The sequence below is a fragment of the Aethalodelphis obliquidens genome, unplaced genomic scaffold, assembly GCF_003676395.1.
Source record: "Aethalodelphis obliquidens isolate GAN/ISIS:26980383/991018 unplaced genomic scaffold, ASM367639v1 scaffold1, whole genome shotgun sequence".
Lineage (NCBI taxonomy): Eukaryota > Metazoa > Chordata > Mammalia > Artiodactyla > Delphinidae > Aethalodelphis > Aethalodelphis obliquidens.
Genome location: NW_020837945.1, coordinates 65,454,720 through 65,477,832, shown reverse-complemented (window position 1 = coordinate 65,477,832; position 23,113 = coordinate 65,454,720). Strand labels below are relative to the sequence as shown.

The window sequence follows — 23,113 nt, the reverse complement described above, 5'->3', positions numbered from 1 at the left end:
GAAACTTCTCGGCAGGGGTTGGGAGCGACAATGGTGTGGAGGGAAAACCCATGCTCTGCCTTTGCCCTGCCATCAAGCAAGTTCTGTTACCGCTCCCTTTTTCCTAACCCCACACACATTCCACCTACGTAAAGCCAGGTTTTCTAGAGTGTGGGCGAGACGGTTTAAGGTAGCACATAGACCCAGCATTAAATAACATCAAATCTCGGTGAAATTGCTAGTCCGGCTCTAAATTTCTTTCAGTCCACTGATTACATATATAGAAGAAAGTCTCTGGTGTTGATAAGTTTTTGACATCTCCCTTATACTTGTTAATCTTTTCTTTTTAATAAGGAAAAAACAGGCCTGGGGCATAGAGCTTGCAGCAAGCCATGGTATCTAGCTGGAATTTTAAACCTTGTTATGCTCTCATTGTATTTATTTTTAGGATTAATTTATGATAAGGAACACTGGTTTTCCATTTAAGGTAATGATCTGAAGTTTCTGATGGGGAGCAACATAAAATGTGAGGGAGTCTAACAGTGACTTAAAGTAAGAGAACAGGAAGTACAGCCTCATACAGCCCAGGGTAGGTCTGTCTCTAGGGAGGTTCTTGCTGGGAACCTGGGTGGAGTAAAGGGAGGGATAAAACAAAAGAGGGGGACTTCCCTGGTGGTGCAGTAGTTGAGAGTCCGCCTGCTGATGCAGGGGACACGGGTTCGTGCCCCGGTCCGGGAAGATCCCACATGCCGCGGAGCGGCTGGGCCCATGAGCCATGGCCGCTGAGCCTGTGCGTCCGGAGCCTGTGCTCCACAACGGGAGAGGCCACAGCAGTGAGAGGCCCGCGTACCGCCAAAAAAAGGAGGGGTTTGGGTTTTAGAGAAAAAGAAAGAACTCCAATCCTGCATATTGAAGAAGGTTCTCCAAACACGTTGTTCTCCTACTGACTGGGATGGACGGTGCAGAAAACAAAGTGTGTCTGTGAGCCTTCACAATGCATCACCTGTCCTTCGGACAAAGGCTCCCTCTCTCTCCTGGTGACCTAGGTGACTTGGACCAGATGGAGCAGCTGCAGCCTGTTGCTGGCATCATTCACCCAGGCTTTACTGTGGAGAGTGAATCGGCAAGTCAGCAGTTTCCTTTCAAAGCCCGTTTACTTAGGTTTTTTTAAAAAAGTCTCAAGCATTGTATGTATCCCCGTGTTCATAGCAGCATTATTCACGATAGCCCAAAGGTGGAAGCAATCCAAGTGTCCGCTGATGGATGAATCAATAAGCAAAATGTGGTTTATACACACAATGGAACATTATTCACCTTTAAAAAGGAAGGGAATTCTGACACATGCTGCAACATGGATGAACCTTGAAAACATTATGTTAAGTAAAACAAGCCAGATACGAAAGTAAATACTGTATGGTTGTATCAGGTGCTCTAGAAGAGTAGAATTCATAGAGACAGAAATTAGGATGGTGGTCACCAGGGGCTGGGGGGAGGGGCCGTGGGAGTTATTGTTTAATGGGGACAGAGTTTCAGTTCGGGATGATGAAAAAGTTCTGGAGACGGATAGTGGTAATGGCTGCACAACAATGTGAATGTAGTGAATACTACTGAATTATACACTTAAAAATGGTTAAAATGGTTTTTAAGAGTTAAACAAAATCATTAAGTATAGAGGAATCCAGGAATACCTAGCTATGGAGAAAGCAGTGAAGGTATGTGTCATGTCTCTCTGTCTGTTCCCACGGCCATCGCAGCCATTCTCACCCTTTTCTGCCCTGCTCTATACCCCAGGGCCACATCAACGTGCCTCTTGCCTTCTGGCTTCTAGTTGCAATCACTCAGTGGGAGCACCAGCAGAATGGGGGAGGAAAGAAGAGTGAGGGTGGAGAATCTTTTCCCCTGGTTCTCTCCCTGCAGGATTGCTGCCCGATGACTGTTCCTTGACCAAAGGTCCCGCAGACCTCTCTGTCTCCAGACCCTGGTGCTCCTTCCTCTGGCCTCTTCAGACATAAGAGAGTAGTAGGTCCCACTGGCCCCAGTCCCAGGGAACTGCACTGTCCCTTGTGGTTTCCTCACTTCCTATGAACACCTTTATAAATAGTTCTTTTATTAAATTCTCAAATTACACAATTTGGGCACACCATCTGTTTCTTGTTGGACTGTGGCTTGATACAAGGTTATTTATAAAGATCAAAGTTTGGGAAACACTGACCCAAAGAAAATCCACCTATATTCCCAAAAGATCTCTCTGATCCCCCAAACCTTCCAGTTACCCAGAGAAGGCAATGGTAAGGGATGGTGAGTGGTACCATCTTCCTCCCCACCCTCCACCCCCTCTCTTATACCAAGCACTTCTTTCCAATTGCTATTTTTTAAAAAACATTTATTTATTTGTTTGGCTGCCTTGGCTCTTAGTTGCGGTGCGCGGGGCTTAGTTGCCCTGCGGCATGTGGGATCTTAGTTCCCTAATGAGGGATCGAACCCACATCCCCTGCATTGGAAGGCAGATTCTTAACCCCTGGTCCACCAGGAAAGTCCCACAATTGCTATTTTAATATAGAGAATTCAGCATCTACTGTTTTCTCCAATCCCACAGACTGTAAATCACCTTTTCTGTACATAACAGAATTCCATACCAATAAAACAAACGATTCAGATATTCCATGGAGTTTTATTTGAAAAAAAAAAAAGAGCCTTTTTCCTGTATATGTTTCTGTTGAATCCTAGGTACAGATGTCCAAGGATATGGGGCAATTGCAGTTAAGTATGAATAGGAAAGTTGAAATGGTATCTCTGTAAGCTTCTTTAAATTCACAATGGAGATAAAGCTCTGTAAAATGAGCTCTCTCTCCTCTCTAAGGTAGCTAATTATGCGGAAAATAACCAAGACTTTTGTGTTCTTTCTTAGTAGTAATGGCTTAGAATAAGTTGAACCGCCACCCCCAATCCAGGGAGATGTATCCTGCCCTTATGTAACTATATACAGGTTATTTTCAGGTCATGAGAAACAGTCTCACTTGCTTGTAAGTTCACTGGCTCAGGTAAGCAGACGGTCCTTCTACTGCAAGAGAAGAGCAACAAGAAGGTGTGTCCTCAGGGCAGGTTCCTGATTGGTCGGGAGAGAGGGCTCAGAGTTGCGTGCGCCTGTGTTTCCGTGATGTCAGGTGAAAGAATTCTACAATCGTCTATGGGATGATTACTCTTGGATTACCAGGAGCCCACTCCTGTCCTCCAAGGGCCAGGTGTGGTAAGGCTAATACTCTAAATGCCTACTAGAGGTGGGGTAAAGGGGACAGGGATTCTGGATCCACACGCATGACTGTGACCAGTGGAGGCTAAAGAAGGGGAAATATGCAATGAGCAATGTTTGTTCCAATAAAATCTTACAGAGAAACTAAGTATAGCAGGTAATAAAACATATATGTATATATATAAATATATATTTTATATATATTGTATGTTATAATTATCTATACATATTTAATATATATATTTCAGATAAAATGGAGTTTCTTATATTAAAGTGGGGATGGGGAATTAAAGTCCAACCTCTTTGTCTTCTTAGCATCCCAACCCAAGATGGCCCTGCAGGAGGTTCAGGAAAACCCTGGGTCTTCTGTCACCTCTGCATCAAGGAAGCTCATACCCGTGATGAGATTGCACCTCAACAAGTGTCACATCTAAGGTCAGGATTGATCCTTGTGGGTGTGTCTGGGGCGGGGTGGATACGGGGCTTACTTGTCATGGACGGGCAAAGGAGCAGTGCAGAACATCCCGATAACGATAGTCCGGTCTTTTTTCCAAACTCGGTTGGAAGGCTGAAACTTGAGTTTCACCTGGTTTATCTGGCACTGAGGGCTGGGGTGAGCTATGATTCCTTTCCCGTGGCGTTGCTGTCTAGGTCTGTAAGGGAAAGGCAAAGTAACTTACTGCCGCACACGTTTGGCCTTTGCCTCCCCTTGGCTCATAGGGGCTCTGCGGGTAGCCCGGTCAGTTAGTTCCTGGAAGGTGGGCTCCACGGTCTTCTGCATCACCCTCACCAGCCCCTCGGCCCACACCCTCACAGCTTTGAATGTGATGCAGAAAATAGGTGTTGCTTTTTGAAAGTGAATAAGTGGACCCTGCGCGAAATAGTAGCCCTTGGATTTTCACATCTGGGAAAGGGTCCTAGTTAGTGAAGAACTGAATTCAGGTTAGTGAAGATCTGAATTCTGATTAGTGAATATCTTCAGTCTCAGGTCCATCTACCTGGAAGTGGAGGCCTCTTCTAGGATGTTCAGTTCCAAGAAGTTTGTGTGAGGACTACTCTATTTTAGACTGAGTATGAAAGTGTAGATGGAAACAAATGAACAAACAAACAACGGGCCTCGAAGCCAGACAGAGCTGCGGTGGAGTCCAGGTGTGGTCTCCCAGCTGTGGCTTTGGACTCACACAGCCCTAGGTCTAAGCCCCAGCCAGCCCCCCATCCCCCGCCCCCCTGTGCCCTGCTCTGGCCTGTTCCAGTCCCCTCTGGGCTCAGAAAGAGGGACTGTGAGAAAGAGGGAGAGCCCGGAAGGCGCCGCTTTCCCCTCCGCGGCGGCACTGGGTGTTGTCTCAAGTGAGCATGGTTTCCCTTTCCTTTCTGGCCTCTTCATACTGATGAAATGTCTTCTTTGTGTACTTTCTAACCCAGGATTAGTCATATAGTTTGTTTTGTCCTTTTGAGGAAGATTCGGTAAAACTTTGTTTAAAAGCTGTCCCATTTTCTTCCCTTCTCTCTCTCTCTCTTTCTTTCTTATTTTTTTTTATTTTTTTTTTTTTTTAGATTTCAAAAGTGTTTTGGGGCTTCCCTGGTGGCGCAGTGGTTGGGAGTCCGCCTGCCGATGCAGGGGACACGGGTTCGTGCCCCGGTCCAGGAGGATCCCACATGCCGCGGAGCGGCTGGGCCCGTGAGCCATGGCCGCTGAGCCTGCGCGTCCGGAGCCTGTGCTCCGCAACGGGAGAGGCCACAACAGTGAGAGGCCCGCGTACCGCAAAAAAAAAAAAAAAAAAAAAAAAAAAAGTGTTTTGAAGTATTTCAGAGGAAAAAATAAGAAGATTATTCACTTTAAGAGTCTGCTTGGATGGAGAGCTTGCAAACTAGAAGGGCTACAAAGGACACTGTGAGTGAGTGGCCTGGGGACTTGGCCCAGGTAAATTTTCTAATTGGAAGGAAATCTTGGGGTTTCACAAAGTTATAGAAAGTAGGGGAAAGACCACACATAAACCCCCTCCCTTCTTTTAAATTTCTGTTCTGCAAGAGGAAACAAGAACCAAGGAATTGAAGATAATCATGTTCTGATAGCCTTCTTCAAAACAATAATGCAAATCTCTTTGGGGAGAAAAAAGAAGGAATCTGTGGATGTCCATTCCGATCACTCAGGGAGCTTCTAACAGTGTAGTGGTTGAAGCCATACCTGGAGATTCTACTGCTACTGGTCTGGAGTGGGGCTTGCTGTCAGTATTCTTTAAAGCTCTCCAGGTGGTTCTAACAAGCAGCCAGAGTTGTGTGTCATTGTCATGATTCCTGCCAGTGTCAGCTCATCTACCAGTGGGCTGGAAAGGTGATAAAAACACCCTTGCAGAAGTAACGTGACCTTGAACTGATCTAATGAAAATTACTCAGCTATAATCTGCAAGGCTCACGTGGGCACCCCAAGATCTGTGTGGGTATCCTGACTGCCTGCTGTCCTGTGCTGTGCGGCCTGGGTGAGTTGGAGCACTGCCTGGTGGGAGAGTGTCTGGGAGCCCAGACGGGAGCTCCTCCCAGCAGAAACTTGTCTTTCCCTGACAGCAGTTAATATCCATCACTGCAGCCTGAGAAATGTTTCCAAACCCAAATCTGATCCCATCACTCTCTCGTTTAAAATTCCCAGCAGCTCTCCAAACTGCTCTCAGGATAAAACCCCAAATCCCTACCCTGTCCTTCCAGGCGTGGCATGGTCTGACCCTGACTTGCCCCTCCAGCCTCCTCTCCCCATGCCTGGTCCCACTGCTGTCTGCTCCCCATGTCATATCTCACTAACCCCTGGTCTGGTGGGAAGGATCCTCCAAATCCTTCAGATCTCAACTCAAACATTGTTTCTTCACACTTGGTCAGGCTCTATCTTATTTGTTCTCGTAGCCCCTGCCACTGCTGACAATTGTGCATTTCTGTGTATGGGCACTGGTCACGTCCCTGTTTGTGTTCCATCTATCCCCCTGCAAACCACACTTCTCAGGCTCCCCTGCACAGGCGGGACGCTGCTTCAGGCAGTGATTTGGAGGAGCTGCATTTCCTCCCTGCTTCCCACTCCTGCCAATCATTCCCACCCTGCACCGCCCATCCCATTCCTTGTTCTACCAACACCACCTGGCTTTGTCCCTCGAGCTCTGGGGTGGAGTGACTCCTTTTGCTGATCTCTGCATTGCCTCCCCATCCTCCTTTCGGGTTTTCAGTTCTCCCCACACTTTTGTAATTAGCTCTTTGTGTTAATTTCCTTCTATGGGACTGCCTGGCTTGGGCTCTGGTTTCCAGGCTGAGCCCTGACTGAGACAGTGATTTATCTGATTAGTCTGTCTCCTGCTGGCTTGTGAGTAACTAACCAATGACTTTTTTTTTTTTTTTTGCAGTACGTGGGCCTCTCACTGCTGTGGCCTCTCCCATAGCGGAGCACAGGCTCCGGACACGCAGGCTCAGCGGCCATGGCTCACGGGCCCAGCCGCTCCGCGGCATGTGGGATCTTCCTGGACCGGGGCACGAACCCGTGCCCCCTGCATCAGCAGGCGGACTCTCAACCACTGCGCCACCAGGGAAGCCCCCAATGACTTTTTAAAGAAACATGCACCACTGCTGCTGAGTTCCTGTCCCCTGCCAGGCTTGCGGCTCCCTGCAGTTGAGGCTCTCTGCCTGCTTACCTCAAGCCTGGTCTCACCAGCTGCGAGGCCCAAGTGTGACCCAACAAAGAAAGGAAATCAGCCCCAGTTCTAGGGATTGGCACCACTCAGCATCAACCCTGCTGGTCCTCACCTTGCACTCATTTGCTAACTGACCCTCTGCCTGAGAGTCTGTTCTAGAAACCCATCTAGTACTGCCCCCCTCTCCTCCCATCCCTCCGCCCAGGAGTAGGTGCTTCCCAGGCTCTGGCCAGCCCTCCCTGGGCCAATGGCTGAGGCCTTCCTACTTGCTGACATCCCTAATGACCCCTGCCTGGATTCCTGATGCTGTTTCCTATCAGGGACCCAATCCCCAAACTCTCCCCACCTGTTGGGACGTTCCATTACTGCTGTCTGCCTGCTTGTCTGCTATTGTCTGAATACACTATACTTGGACCCAGTACTGATCCTGAACCTGGAACAGTTGCCCAGCCTGTATCTGTGGGTCCATCTGTGGCAGGTGCCACCCTCACCCCCCTCCCCAGCTCAGCTGGCTCCACCCACCCATCAGTGATCACACAGTGCCTGTCCTGGCATATATGTGCATGTATGTAAATGGAAGGAGAGAAGCCAGCCATGTGGGACACTTACGTACATGGTGATCGTGACCGAGGAGGTGACACTGCTGCTAAGGAAGGTGACCGTGATGCAGGTGTCCTGGTTTCTCAGCTTCAGCAAGTAAAACTCCACAAGGCTGTGATGCACTAGGAAACCAAAGCAGAGCAGATAACTGGGCCAGAGGTCAGTGGGTGCAATGCACAAAATGTCCCAGAGAGCAGCAGGGCAGTTGGGAAATCTCGCTCTCGCTCTTAGCAGCTGTGTGACCTGGAGCAGATTACCTGTTGTCGCAGGTTCTCAGCTTCCTCTAGTGTAAATTGGGATAATAAATTACATACCCCACAGGTCTGAATGAGAATTAAATGCGTTAATGCATATAAAGTCCTTAGACAGTGCCTGTGCCTAGGAATCATTCAATACATGAGAGTTTTTATTATTACTTGTAATCCTAGAATGTGCCACTCTTTGGCACTGTGTCACTCTTTGTTACCAACGAGTGACATTATCCTGATGGTGTGATTTTGAAAGAACCAAAAAGGGTCTATCTTATACTAAACAATTAACTCATAAAATAGAGCAACGCCCCTCCCCGCCTTAGCATACCCCCTGTGTCAGGGAACCCACCATGTGTGCAGGAGATGACTACTGCCCTCTCTGTGGTGGCTGGGTGCCTGTGTGGCATCTCCACCTGCTTGGGCAGCACAGACACCGAGGCTCTCAAAGCCGGTATTTTCGACACAGACTGGCTGAGCAGCCTGGTTCACGGTGATATCCCCAGACCTGCTGCCCCTTTGGCAAGAGAGGTTTAGAAGGGTTACAGCTTCCCCAGCACCCCATCCTTTCCTCACTAAGGGGTAAGCCCATCTGGTGGCACCATGCAGTGACTTCGGTCTCCGAACATTTTCACAGACTCCTTTGGTGGTTGGGACATAGCTAGAGCTCTGCCCTACCTGTACTTTTTCGTTTGTCATGTTTTATGGGTGAACATTGGGAGGAAGGACTAAGTGAATTTAAGGAGAGTCAGCTCTAAGTTGGAGGAGTGATGTGGTCCATCGGGGCTCATGGGGTTAGTAACAGGACTCACTGCCAAGAACCCACAAGAAGACAAGGGAGCGCTATGTGCTCCCCGCTCCACAGAGCGAAACGTCAGATGCCACGTCCCTTCTGTCTCTCTTTCTCAGTTGTTTATTACGGATGCAGATTGTTATGTTGATGGGCAAGGGCTGAACTGGAGTGGATATTTGCAATGTGGAAAAACGGCTAACTTACATAGCTTTAGGAATTTAATTCTCTGGGCTGAGTTTGATATATTATATCGCTTCTTCCTTTATCAGCATGTATCACTGATTAAGAAAGTTTCCTGAGGTTCTGCTTCTCTCTTCTCTGATTACCCTGAAAGCCCTAGGAGGGCCAGGTCTGCTAACATTTGGTGGGTAGGAGCTGGTAGTGAAATCCGACCTGCTTGGGGACATGACATGGGAAACAGCTCATGAGCCCTGGATGGTTTGCCAGGGGAAATGGGTCCAAGGCCAGGCCTGCTGCTTACTAGTTGTATCGCCTTGCCTAAGTCACTGAACCTCTCTGTGCCTCAGTTCCTTCATCTATAATCAATAACCCCCAACATCACCTCACAGAACATGATGAGGATTAAATGAGGTGATGGGGAGAAAACATTTCGGGTGAAACATTGCTCTACAAGAGAAAAGTAATATTGTGAGAAAAATGATTTTTTGGAGAAGATTCTCTGTCCATTCTGGTGCCTGCCTGGCAGAGGCCAACGGTGACTGCAGGCCAAGAGTGCTGGGTGATGGGAGCTCAGTGCCATGATGGCTTGGGAGTGGGTGAGAGCGGGAGCTGCCAGGTGGGCTACCCGGTGGGTGCCCCGTACCTCCCACCCCCAGGAGAGGATGGGTCCAGCTCTGATGCTCAGAATGGAAGGCTCAGAAGAGGCAGGTCCGCTGAGGTTTTTGAACAGACACAGCCATACTTCTGGGGGAATGGGGAGACAAAAGCCATACTTTTGTCTCACAACAAAAATGAAACAGTCAGAAAATGTATGGCCTGGTGAATCACCCTTAGCAGGGACCTAAAAATGCCTTTAACTTCCAGGTGTTCCTCAGGCTATGCGGACAGAGAGGAGCTGTCGCGAAGCTGCCCTGGAGCTGGAAGTAGAAACGGGATGTCTGGTTCCTGCAGCCCCACCTCCGACCCGGACAAAGTCCTCCCTCAGGCTGACCTAACTGAGAAATACAGCTGAAAAGAGCAGGTTCTTGGAAGAGGGGACAGAGACACAAGTATGGAGGCAGATGATGACCTGGAAAAGGTAAAGGTTTTGGAGTCAGAAGACCTGGAGTTGAATGCTGACCTCTTCACCCACCCACGCAGCCTTGGGCACATCACCGCTCGGGGCTGGGTTCTCAGATGAGCTGATACATGTGGAAAGCCCACAGGTGACTCTTGTAACCCACTTTATTCCTAAGAAGTAGCCACGTATTCTCTCTGGCATGAAGTTAGAAACACCCCCACCTCATCTCCCAAATTCTCCCGTTGACAGAGGGAAGGGAGTTATTACTTACTGAGTTCCAGTCACTGTGCTGGTGATTGTGTACTATGTATTTTATTTTATCCTCACAATTGATTCTTTGAAATAGGTACTGTTATTTTTCCCATTTTCCACATAAGTCTATAGAGGTTCAGAAAGGTTAAAAAAAACTTGTTCCTGATGACACAGCTGGTAAATGGAGAAGCCGAAATTCAGATCCAGGTCTGGGTGACCACAGAGCCTGAGCTTCGAGCTCTGTCTCACACTTCACCAGGCCCTCTAGTACCAGGAATGTATAGCCACAAAGACCCCTCCACCAACCAACCAGACACCAGCTGATCAGAAAATCATTTAGAATTAGGTGATCATATAATGTCCCCTCCAAACCAGCGTACTTCTATTCTGAACACACAATGAACCAGGATAACAGGATAACAAAATCAGGAAGTATAGTCAACCTAGTTAAGATGCAAATAGCATAGGGAAGGAGGATGGTTCAGCCTGTAATGTATGTCATAGATACTAAGACGCCCATTTCTCTCACATTAAACATGTCTCACAATCGCTGGCATCTTAGCTTCAATGAAATGCAGTGGTTAGGAGCCATAGTAAATGGCTGGAATATGTATATGAAGGTTCAGTATTCCTCGTGGACCCCGACCTAGGAGGGCTGCCAGAGTGGGAGACACATAGGATGGGCAATAAGGAGGGGGAAATGCATGCAGGAAGGAGAAATCCAAAAGGTACTCCCAAATACCACTCCAGAGAGAACCTACACTGGAAGGCAGGTTTCCATGGCGGGGTGGGGAGGAATGAAGACCAGTGTACCGACAGTAAGGTAAGATGCCGCCAAGTTTTCATCCACAGAGCAGTGGTTTGGGCTAGCTCTGAAAAGTTTTGGTTCTATCTAAGACCAGTAGCTGCTGTCCCCCACCTCTCCCTTCCCATGACATTTTTGCCCCAGGTCTTCACCTCCCACTTCAGCTACCATGCTGGGCTGGACACAGCCCAAGACAGAGCCCTGGACTCAGCTGGACAGCACACTGGCAGAGCTGAGCAGCTCATTTGCCCGCACTCACCGCAATATGGAGCCGTGGAAGTGGTCAGGAGGTAGACCTTCACTTCCTTGGGAAGTGGCTCTATCTTAACACCACCTTGTTCCACCAGTCCTAGAGATAGAGAAGCAAAGACAGCAGAGCCCTGAGGAGGCCATTTCAGGGCTTCACAGCACCCAGCCATGTATCGATTAATTCATGCACCCATTTGTTCCACAGACAACTCCACTGTATACTCATGATGCGCCGTGCCCTGCGGTGAGTCCTGGGATACAAGCGACCCCATCCAGATGGGAATAAACATACAGGTAGACAACAAATACATTCTGCAGATTGTCTGGCCCATTCCCAGGGAGTATTTATAAGAAATTTGAAATGATGTCTTCAACTTGCAAAACAATCTATATGACAGTTGTTTTAGTGGCGTTTGTATCCTGTGCACTGGAGCACAGGGAGGTGCTTGAGCTGAAGAATAGTGGTTGGCAAGTCAGAGAAGGGCATTCCAGGCAGAAAGTACAGTCTGGGCAAAGGGACACAGGGTGAGGAAACATGAAATACTCTTGGCGGTATAAGTAGTTAGCATCCCTGTGGTGTTTGGAAAAAAGGGAAAGGCTAGCGAGAGATGAGGCGGGGCAGTGTGAAGTGGTTGTTAAACCGTCTGGTCCATCACATCTGTGGGAAACAGTGACATATGCCCGATGAGTAGGAAGTAATATTGATTCGCTTTATTATGGGAAACCACCCCTGCTTTAACATTTTGTCAAGCTGATATTAATTTCATTTCTATAAGCAATGGCAGGCTGCTGCGGTTCTGAGTGGCAGCCAGGAGTGGGAAGTGGGAGAGTGAGGGAGGGGGAAGACCCATTTACACTACCCAGGCGTTTTCCTGGAGCCCTCCACACTGGATGACCCCAGGATTTTCACAGCCATGATCTGCACAGGGTGAGTTGAGGCTGGAGCCTCAGCCTTCCTGAGCCCTTCTCTCCAGACTGGCCTGGATCATCCACGAGTGTGCCCAGGCCACTCGGCAGTTAGGAACCCCTCCAGCCGGCATGAGGTCTCACACCTCTAAGGTGGGCACAGTGTGCCAGCCTTGGGGATTTACAGCCTATCAGGAATTGGAGAATGGCTGGCCTAGCGAGGAAGACCTATGGTGAGCATCGGGTCTGAGAGTGGGTACAGACAATCTGGACTATACCAGTGCTTCTGGAGAGCATCCTGAGGCTGGACTTACCTGCCAGTGCCTGTGTGTGTGGGGGGGGGTTGTGTGCAGAGCCAGTATGGCATCAGGCAGTGGTATAGAGGGTGAGGGGTGGGATGCAGAGAGCTAAACACCACCTTCCAGGTGAGGACAGGCTGAACGACTCATTGCTTAAGTTTTCTTTACCCTGCTCGGGTAGACCTCTTGACCATAGGAGATCAGGACTTAAAGAGGTGACAAGATTTGAACTTTCCCCAAACTGTCAAAGGAAGCCAAAGGGGTAGCGTTTACCGATCCTTGGACAGGAAAGCAGAAAAGGGTTGAAACAATCCAGACAGTGTCCAGCAAGGAAGACCTTGTAGCTGGTACAAGGAAAGGCCATCAATGGACAGGAATTCTCCAGGGCACTGATGTAGATGTGCACAGCCCTCATGTGATCACAGATCAGATAACTGTAGCCTGAACAGGGCAAAAAGAACACAACGAAGGTTTCAGTTCAAGACAAATGGAAACTCCCTCCATGCTACTTACTGTAATTTTATTGAATTTTATACTCCAACAGGCTATAAATACGTGGGATGTCCCTGGAGCCACATTTTAAAAATATTAATGAACATGGTTACTACACTCTCACTTTTCTTTTTAACTTTCCTGGGTAACTTAGTTAATTTACCAAGAAAATTGTTTACATACACACCCATTCTTCCACGATCATAAAAACTCTCTTTAAGAAAATGGGAACATACAGAGAGCTGGCGATCCCAATCCTCCCTCTCAAAACGGATATCTGTCTGCACATTTTTACCTTCTTCAGCATCACCCACACAACCAATTTTTTACAACCTCATTATACACAACCCAGCAACAAGACAATCAAGGGAGTCCCCCGCAGTTCACAGTCCATCAATGAAAGCCAATGCGTTAGACCTTCAAGATGGCAGAGTAAGACACGGAGATCAACTTCCTCCCCACAAATACATCAAAAATACATCTACATGTGGAACAACTCCTGTAGAACACCTACTGAACGCTGGCAGAAGACCTCAGACTTCCCAAAAGGCAAGAAACTCCCCACGTACCTGGGTAGGGCAAAAGAAAAAAGAAAAAACAGAGACAAAAGAATAGGGATAGGACCTGCCCCTTGGGAATGGATCTGTGAAGGAGGAAAGGTTTCCACACACTAGGAAGCCCCTTCACTGGAGGAGACAGAGGGTGGTGGGAGGGGAAGCTTTGGAGCCACAGAGGAGAGCACAGCCACAGGGGTGCAGAGGGAAGAGTGGAGAGATTCCTGCACAGAGGATCGGTGCTGACCAGCACTCACCAGCCCGAGAGGCTTGTCTGCTCACCCGCCAGGACGGGTCAGGGCTGGGAGCTGAGGCTCAGGCTTAGGTCAGATCCCAGGGAGAGGACTGGGGTTGGCTGCGTGAACACAGCCTGAAGGGGCTAGTGCACCACAGCTAGCCGGGAGGGAGTCCGGGAAGAAGTCTGGAACTGCCTAAGAGGCAAGAGACCATTGTTTCGGGGTGCACGAGGAGAGGGAATTCAGACCACCGCCTAAACGAGCTCCAGAGATGGGCGCGAGCCTCGGCTATCAGCACAGACCCCAGAGACGGGCATGAGACGCTAAGGCTGCTGCTGCAGCCACCAAAAAGCCTGTGTGCAAGCACATGTCACTATCCACACCTCCCCTCCCGGGAGTCTGTGCAGCCCGCCACTGCCAGGGTCCCGTGATCCAGGGACAAATTCCCTGGGAGAACACATGGTGTACCTCAGGCTGTTGCAATGTCACACTGGCCTCTGCTGCTACAGGCTCACCCTGCATTCCAATTATAACTACTGTACCCCTCCCTCCCCACAGCATGAGACAGCCAGAGCCCCCTAATCAGCCGCTGCTTCATCCCCTCCTGTCTGGGCAGGGAACAGATGCCTGAGGGCGACCTACATGCAGGGCCAAAACCAAAGCTGAACCCCAGGAGCTGTGCAAACAGAAAGGGAAATTTCTCTGTGCAGCCTCAGCAGCAGAAGATTAAATCCCCACAATCAACTTGAGGTTCCCTACATCTGTGGAATACCTGAATAGACAACGAATCAACAAAAAATTGAGGCGGTGGACTTTGGGAGCAACTGTAGACTTGGGGTTTGCTGTCTGTGACTGACTTGTTTCTGATTTTTATATTTATCTTAGTATAGATTTTAGCACTTGTTATCATTGGTGGATTTGTTTATTGGTTTTGTTGCTCTCTTGTTTTTATTATTATTTTATTATTACTTTTTAAAAATATATTTTTTTATTTTATTATTATTTCTTTCTTTCTTTTTTTCTCCCTTTTCTTCTGAGGTGTGTGGCTGACAGGGTCTTGGTGCTCTGGCCTGGTGTCAGGCCTGAGCCTCTGAGGCGGGAGAGCTGAGTTCAGGACACTGGACCACCAGAGACCTCCTGACCCCACGTAATATCAATCGGCGAGAACTCTCCAAGAAATCTCCATCTCAATGCTAAGACCCAGTTCCACCCAACAGAGCTGGGCATGGCATAGGGCATCCAGCAAGCTCCAGTGCTGGACGCCCCATGCCAAACAACTAGCAAGACAGGAACAAAACCCAACCCATTAGCAGAGAGGCTGCCTAAAATCATACTAAGTTCACAGACACCCCAAAACACACCACCATACACAGCCTTGCCCACCAGAAAGACAAGATCCAGCCCCACTCACCAGAACACAGGCACCAGTCCCCTCCACCAGGAAGCCTACACAAGCCACTGGACCAACCTCACCCACTGACCATAGACACCAAAAACAACAGGAACTATGTACCTGCAGCCTGCAAAAAGGAGACCCCAAACACAGTAAGTTAAACAAAATGAGAAAACAGGTATATGCAGCAGAAGAAGGAGCAAGGTAAAAACCCTCCAGACCAAACAAATGAAGAGGAAACAGGCAGTCTACCTGAAAAAGAATTCAGAGTAATGATAGTAAAGATGATCCAATATCTTGGAAATAGAATGCAGAAAATACAAGAAACATTTAACAAGGAACAAGAAGAACTAAAGAGCAAACAAACAATAATGAACAACACAATAAATGAAATTTAAAATTCCCTAGAAGGAATCAATAGCAGAATAACTGAGGCAGAAGAACGGATAAGGGACCTGGAAGATAAAATAGTGGAAATAACTACTGTAGAGCAGAATAAAGAAAAAAGAATGAAAAGAATTGAGGACGGTCTCAGAGACCTCTGGGACAACATTAAATGTGCCAACATTCGAATTATAGGGGTCCCAGAAGAAGACAAAAAAAAAAAAGGTCTGAGAAAATATATGAAGAGATTATAGTTGAAAACTTCCCTAATATGGGAAAGGAAATAGTTAAGTCCAGGAAGTGCAGAGAGTCCCATACAGGATAAATCCAAGGAGAAACACGCCAAGACACATATGAATCAAATTATCAAAAATTAAATACAAAGAAAAAATATTAAAAGCAGCAAAGGAAAAGCAACAAATAACATACAAGGGAATCCCCATAAGGTTAACAGCTGATCTGTCAGTAGAAATTCTGCAAGTCAGAAGGGAGTGGCAGGACATATTTAAAGTGATGAAAGGGAAAAACCTACAACCAAGATTACTCTACCCAGCAAGGATCTCATTCAGATTTGATGGAGAATTAAAATCTTTACAAACAAACAAAAGTTAAGAGAATTCAGCATCACCAAACCAGCTCTACAACAAATGCTAAAGGAACTTCTCTAGGTAGGAAACACAAGAGAAGGAAAAGACCTACAATAACAAACCCAAAGCAATTAAGAAAATGGTAATGGGAACATATGTATCGATAATTACCTTAAATGTAAATGGATTAATTGCTCCAACCAAAAGACATAGACTGGCTGAATGGATACAAAAACAAGACCTGTATATATGCTGTCTACAAGAGACCCACTTCAGACCTACAGACACATACAGACTGAAAGTGAGGGGTTGGAAAAAGATATTCCATGCAAATGGAAATCAAAAGAAAGCTGGAGTAGCCATTCTCATATCAGACAAAATAGACTTTAAAATAAAGCCTATTACAAAAGACAAAGAAAGACACTACATAATGATCAAGGGATCAATCCAAGAAGAAGATATAACAATTGTAAATATTTATGCACCCAACATAGGAGCACCTCGATACATAATGCAAATGCTAACAGCCATAAAAGGGGAAACAGACAGTAACACAATTGTAGTAGGGGACTTTAACACCCCACTTTCACCAATGGACAGATCATCCAAAATAAAAATAAATAAGGAAACACAAGCTTTAAATGACACATTAAACAAGATGGACTTAATTGATATTCATAGGATATTCCATCCAAATACAACAGAATACACTTTCTTCACATGTGCTCATGGAACATTCTCCATGATAGATCACATCTTGGGTCACAAATCAAGCCTTGGTAAATTTAAGAAAATTGAAATTGTATCAAGTATCTTTTCCAATCACAATGTTATGAGACCAGATATCAATTACAGGGAAAAAAATGTAAAAAAGACAAACACATGTAGGCTAAACAATATGCTACTGACTAACCAAGAGATCACAGAATAAATCAAAGAGGAAATCAAAAAATACCTAGAAACGAATGACAATGATCCAAAACCTATGGGATGCAGCAAAAGCAGTTCTAAGAGGGAAGTTTATAGCAATACAATCCTACCTCAGGAAACAAGAAAAATCTCAAATTAACATCCTAACCTTACACCTAAAGCAATTAGAGAAAGAAGAGCAAAAAAACCCCAAAGTTAACAGAAGGAAAAAAATCATAAAGATCAGATCAGAAATAAATGAAAAAGAAATGAAGGAAACAATGGCAAAGATCAATAAAACTAAAAGCTGGTTCTTTGAGAAGATAAACAAAATTGATAAACCATTAACCAGATTCATCAAGAAAAACAGGGTCAAGACTCAAATCAACAGAATTAGAAATGAAATAGGAGAGGTAACAACTGACACTGCAGAAATACAAAGAATCATGAGGGATTACTACACGCAACGCTATGCCAATAAAATGGACAACCTGGAAGAAATGGACAAATTCTTAGAAAAGCACAACCTTCCGAGACTGAACGAGGAAGAAATAGAAAGTATAAACAGACCAATCACAAGCACTGAAAATGAAACTGTGATAAAAAATCTTGCAACAAACAAAAGCCCAGGACCGGATAACTTCACAGGTGAATTCTATCAAACATTTAGAGAAGAACTAAGACCTATCCTTCTCAAACTCTCCCAAAATATAGCAGAGGGAGGAACACTCCCAAACTCATTCTACAAGGCCACCATCACCCTTATACCTAAACCAGACAAAGATGTCACAAAAAAAGAAAACTACAGACCAATATGACTGATGAACATAGATGCAAAAATCCTCAACGAAATACTTGCAAACAGAATCTAACAGCACATTAAAAGGATCATACACCATGATCAAGTGGGATTTATCCCAGGAATGCAAGGATTCTTCAGTATATGCAAATCAACCAATGTGATACACGATATTAACAAATTGAAGGATAAAAACCTATAATAATCTCAATAGATGCAGAAAAAGCTTTCCACAAAATTCAACACCCATTTATGATAAAAACTCTCCAGAAAGTAGGCACAGAGGGAACTTACTTCAACATAATAAAGGCCATATATGACAAACCCACAGCCAACATCATTCTCAATGGTGAAAAACTGAAACCATTTCCTCTAAGATCAGGAACAAGACAAGTTTGCCCACTCTTACCACTCTTATTCAACATAATTTTGGAAGTTTTAGCCACAGCAATAAGAGAAGAAAAAGAAATAAAAGGAATCCGTATTGGAAAAGAAGAAATAAAACTGTCACTATTTGTAGATGACATGATACTATACATAGAGAGCCCTAAAGATGCTACCAGAAAACTACTAGAGCTAATCAATGAATTTGGTAAAATAGCAGGATACAAAATTAATGCACAGAAATCTCTGGCATTCCTATACACTAATGATGAAAAATCTGAAAGAGAATTTAAGGAAACACTCCCATTTACCACTGCAACAAAAAGAATAAAATACCTAGGAATAAACCTAACTAAGGAGACAAAAGACCTGTATGCAGAAAACTATAAGACACTGATGAAAGAAATTAAAGATGATACAAACAGATGGGAGACATACCATGTTCTTGGATTGGAAGAATCACCATTGTGTAAATGACTATACTTCCCAAAGCAATCTACAGATTCAAAGCAATCCCTATCAAACTATCAATGGCATTTTACACAGAACTAGAACAAAAAAATTAACAATTTGTATGGAAACACAAAAGACCCCAAATAGCCAAAGCAATCTTGAGAAAGAAAAAAGAGCTGGAGGAATCAGGCTCCCTGACTTCAGACTATACTACAAAGCTACAGTAATCAAGACAGTATGGTAGTGGTACAAAAACAGAAATATGGATCAATGGTACAGGATAGAAAGCCCAGAGATAAACTCACACACATATGGTCACCTTTTTTTGATAAAGGAGGCAAGAGTATACAATGGAGAAAAGACAGCCTCTTCAATAAGTGATGTTGGGAAAACTGGACACCTACATGTAAAAGAATGAAATTAGAACACTCCCGAACACCATATACAAAAATAAACTCAAAATGGATTAAAGACCTAAATATAAGGGCAGACTATAAAACACTTTGGGGAAAACATAGGCAGAACACTCTATGACAAAAATCACAGCAAGATCCTTTTTGACCCATCTCCTAGAGAAATGGAAATATAAACAAATGGGACCTAATGAAACAAAAGCTTTTGCACAGCAAAGGAAACCATAAACAAGACGAAAAGAGAACCCTCAGAATGGGAGAAAATATTTGCAAACAAAGTGACTGACAAAGGATTAATCTCCCAAATATACAAGCAGCTCATGCAGCTCAATATCAAAAAAACAAACAACCCAATCCAAAAATGGGTAGAAGACCTAAGTAGATATTTCTCCAAAGTAGATATACAGATTGCCAACAAACACATGAAAGGATGCACAACATCATTAATCATTAGAGAAATGCAATCAAAACTACAATGAGGTATCACCTCACACTGGTCAGACTGGCCATCATCAAAAAATCTACAAACAATAAATGCTGGAGAGGGTGTGGAGAAAAGAGAACCCTCTTGCACTTCTGGTGGGAATGTAAATTGATACAGCCACTGTGGAGAACAGTACGGAGGTTCCTTAAAAAACTAAAAGTATAACTACCATATGACCCAGGAATCCACTACTGGGCATATACCCTGAGAAAACCATAATTCAAAAAGAGTCGTGTACCACAATGTTCGCTGCAGCTCTATTTACAATAGCCAGGACATGGACGCAACCTAAGTGTCCATTGACAGATGAATGGATAAAGAAGATGTGGCACATATATACAATGGAATATTACTCAGCCATTAAAAGAAACAAAAATTGAGTTATTTGTAGTGAGGTGGATGGACCTGGAGTCTGTCATACAGAGTGAAGTAAGTCAGAAAGAGAAAAACAAATATCGTATGCTAACATATATATATGGACTCTAAAAAAAAAAAAAAAAGGTTCTAATGAACCTAGGGCAGGACAGGAATAAAGACGCAGACGTAGAGAATGGACTCAAGGACACAGGGAGGGGAAAGGGTAAGCCTGGACGAAGTGAGAGAGTGGCATGGACATATATACACTACCAAATGTAAAATAGATAGCTAGTGGGAAGCAGCTACATCGCACAGGGAGATCAGCTCGGTGCTTTGTGACCACCTAGAGGGGTGGGATAGGGAGTGTGGGAGTTAGACGCAAGAAGAAGGAGGGGATATGGGGATATATGTGTACATATAGGTGATTCACTTTGTTATATAGCAGAAACTAACACAACATTTTAAAGCAATTACACTCCAATAAAGATGTTAAAAAAAAAAGAAAGGGGAAGGGTTGGTGTGTAAGCACATTCATTGTATTATTATTAACAACAATAATAAAAATTGGAACCCACCTAAAAAAAAAAAAAAGAAAGCCAGGGTGTTGAGGTTCACCTCACCAAGTGACTGATACACTGAATTTGCCAAATGTCCCAATATAACAGACACTTGGTTTTCTGGTTATTGTTGTTGTTGACTATTTTATTTTATTTTATTTTTATACAGCAGGTTCTTATTAGTTATCTATTTTATACATATTAGTGTATATATGTCAATCCCAGTCTCCCAGTTCATCACACCACCACCACCACCACCCACCCCCACTTTCCCCCTTTTGTTGACTATTTTAAAATTTGTAATAATTCACACTGAATGAATTTGCTGGGGCTAAGAGGTCTATAATGAGCCATAACTCCAGGGTTTAGGGTCTTCAGACTCTTCTTTCACCTTGGGACCCCCTCTCTGGGACCAGAACCAAGTCTGAGCTGCTTGCTGACTTTCCTTTCCCCCAGAGTTGGAACACTGTCTATGGCCGACCTCCTTCTAGCTATAACAGGGAGCTGGGAGACACAGATTGTGTCTTCCCTTCTCAGATTGTGTTATGAAGAAAAAAAAGTGGCCAATTAAAATGCCAAAGAAATTTTCAAAAGCCATTAAAATCAAACCATCCCATCTGATCGGAATTGCTGAAAAATTTTATGAATTGTTAAAAGAAACATGTTTTTGGAAAATCAGTAAAGTTGATAAGTTTGGATTAGTGGTTACTCAACACAGTGGTCAAAAGAATCCTTAAAATGTTAAAATTTTGGTAAAGCAGGAAAAGGTTAAAAACATAGTAATCAAAAATCAAAATGAAATTCCCATATGAAATGTTGATAGGTTGGCTATATTCATAAGAATATAAGAAGACTACACAATCCTTAACGCTTAGCTGCTTTTTTTTTTTTTTTTTTTTTTTGCGGTACGCGGGCCTCTCACTGCTGTGGCCTCTCCCATAGCGGAGCACAGGCTCCGGACGCGCAGGCTCAGTGGCCATGGCTCACGGACCCAGCCGCTCCACGGCATGTGGGATCTTCCCGGACCGGGGCAGGAACCCACGTTCCCTGCATCGGCAGGCGGACTCTCAACCACTGTGCCACCAGGGAAGCCTCAACGCTTAGCTTTTGATAAATTTAAAATTATGCTAAGAATATATTCAATTAATATATCCAAAAAGAACATTCCAGAAGAATACATTTAGAAGAGAAGAAATGCATATTCACTGAATGTATTCAAGAAGATTATCTTGAAAGCAATTTTAGAGAACTTAAATTTAGTTAGTTTGGGGAAATGGTCATGCACTGAATTGATCCTTCAGCTAGCTAGCTTTGGGCACCTCAGTCTGTTTCTGCCACAGCGAGGTTCTGCAGAGGATGTAGCTACTGTGGACTCTGCCACAAAGTGGGGCCCAGGAAGAAGAGAAGTTATTGGCTTGAGTGACGTTGGATCACAGCAGGGCCTAAGAAGTGGGGAGGGAGCCTAAATATGGAGCAGGCTTTTAATTTCAGGCACTCCTCCCCTAGAATACCTGGGCTCCAAAGACATCCATTTAATAAGTGCTGAGTAAGCTTGATGGGACACAGCAAAGGATACTGTAAGGAAGACCCCCTATGGCCCATACTGGCTGACTCAACACGAAGCCTGTTGGTAAATTCCAGTCTCTGGGGCAGCCATACATCAACTCTCTCTGGCTTTCTGACCTGCAGAAATGGAGGTGGGACAGCCGGGTTGGTCTTGGCCTCCGTTGATGTAGTAGTCCACATGTCCAACAGGAATCCGAATACCCAAATCTGCAAGGAGGCAGAACCCCGTTACCCACTTACTGCAGGGGCCTATTTTCCAGGTCCCATAGCAGGGTCCACCGGCAGCAGAGCCTGAGGTCTGACCTTGGGGGCCCACCCCCTCTCTGTGCTGAATGGGTGCCCACTTCATTCCTAAGTGCTGGGAGACTACAGAACTAGCCCTCAGATGGTTTTCTAAACAGGTTTTGCCGTGCTGAAAGGAAGCTAAGAATACATTTATAAGAAGATACTCATATTTGCCTAATAAAATCAAGAAAAATATCCCTTAATATAAGTTTTTATGAATCAGTAAATGTTATAATAAGTTCGGTAAATTTCCTTGTTGAATACTTTCTATTTTGCTTCAAGTGATAGTTCAGATATGTGTGTGTGAGACCACATTTCCAGTCTCCCACATATTTTTGTGCTTTCATGACTGAGCAGAAATATAATCTGGCTACAAAGAGATGAGTTTGAGAGGCTGTAGCCTGCATCTCATCGTTGTGACTGTATCTGACCCTTCAGACTTGGTCAGATTCAGCTGCCAAAGACCCTGATTTTCTTGTTCATATTATCTATCACAGTTGTAAGCAACTGAGCGTGTATTACTTGCTTAACGTCATCTATCCAGGGGTTAAGTGATGACCTAGAATTCATCCTCTCCCATCATCTGTTGGGTCAGCTCTACCTCCAAAATATATTTTGAGTCTTTCTACTTCTCTCCATCTCTACTGCCACCACCTTCGCCCGTGCCACTATCGTGCCCCTCACCCAGGCCAGCACTGCAAACACCCTCCAGTGAGCCTTCCCTTACTGCCCACTGGCAGTCCATTCTCTGCCCAGCAGCCAGAGTATTCTTCTAAGGAAATCCAAATCGCCGTCCTCTCCTCACTGAGCATAGAATAGAATTTAAACTCCTCGCCATGTCCAGCCTGGTCCTGCTCCCTTTTCTCAGCACATCACTCACTGTGCTCTAACCACGTGGCTCTTCTGCCTGTCCCCACCCACAAGGCTTTCATTTTGGCTGTCCTCTCCCCCTAGAGTGTTCTTCTCCCCGTTCT

General features: G+C 45.2%; 1 protein-coding gene across 6 annotated transcripts in view; it reads right to left on the bottom strand.

Annotated features, from left to right (window-relative positions):
* Positions 1-2,593: 2,593 nt before the first annotated feature.
* The window catches only part of PLA1A (phospholipase A1 member A), a 38,903-nt gene continuing 18,383 nt past the window's right edge, over positions 2,594-23,113 (bottom strand). For 3 of the 6 annotated variants that reach the window (XM_027105597.1, XM_027105580.1, XM_027105588.1), the window contains 6 exons: positions 21,972-22,061; positions 12,560-12,727; positions 11,092-11,181; positions 7,508-7,616; positions 3,718-3,882; positions 2,635-3,040 (listed from right to left, as the gene is read on the bottom strand). In XM_027105597.1, the coding sequence (XP_026961398.1) occupies positions 2,956-3,040; positions 3,718-3,882; positions 7,508-7,616; positions 11,092-11,181; positions 12,560-12,727; positions 21,972-22,061 (707 nt within the window). In that variant the 3' untranslated portion in view covers positions 2,635-2,955. Of the gene's footprint in view, positions 3,086-3,717; positions 3,883-7,503; positions 7,617-11,091; positions 11,182-12,559; positions 12,728-21,971; positions 22,062-23,113 lie in introns of those variants that run through there. The other 3 variants (XM_027105561.1, XM_027105571.1, XM_027105606.1) reach the window with 3 other exon arrangements.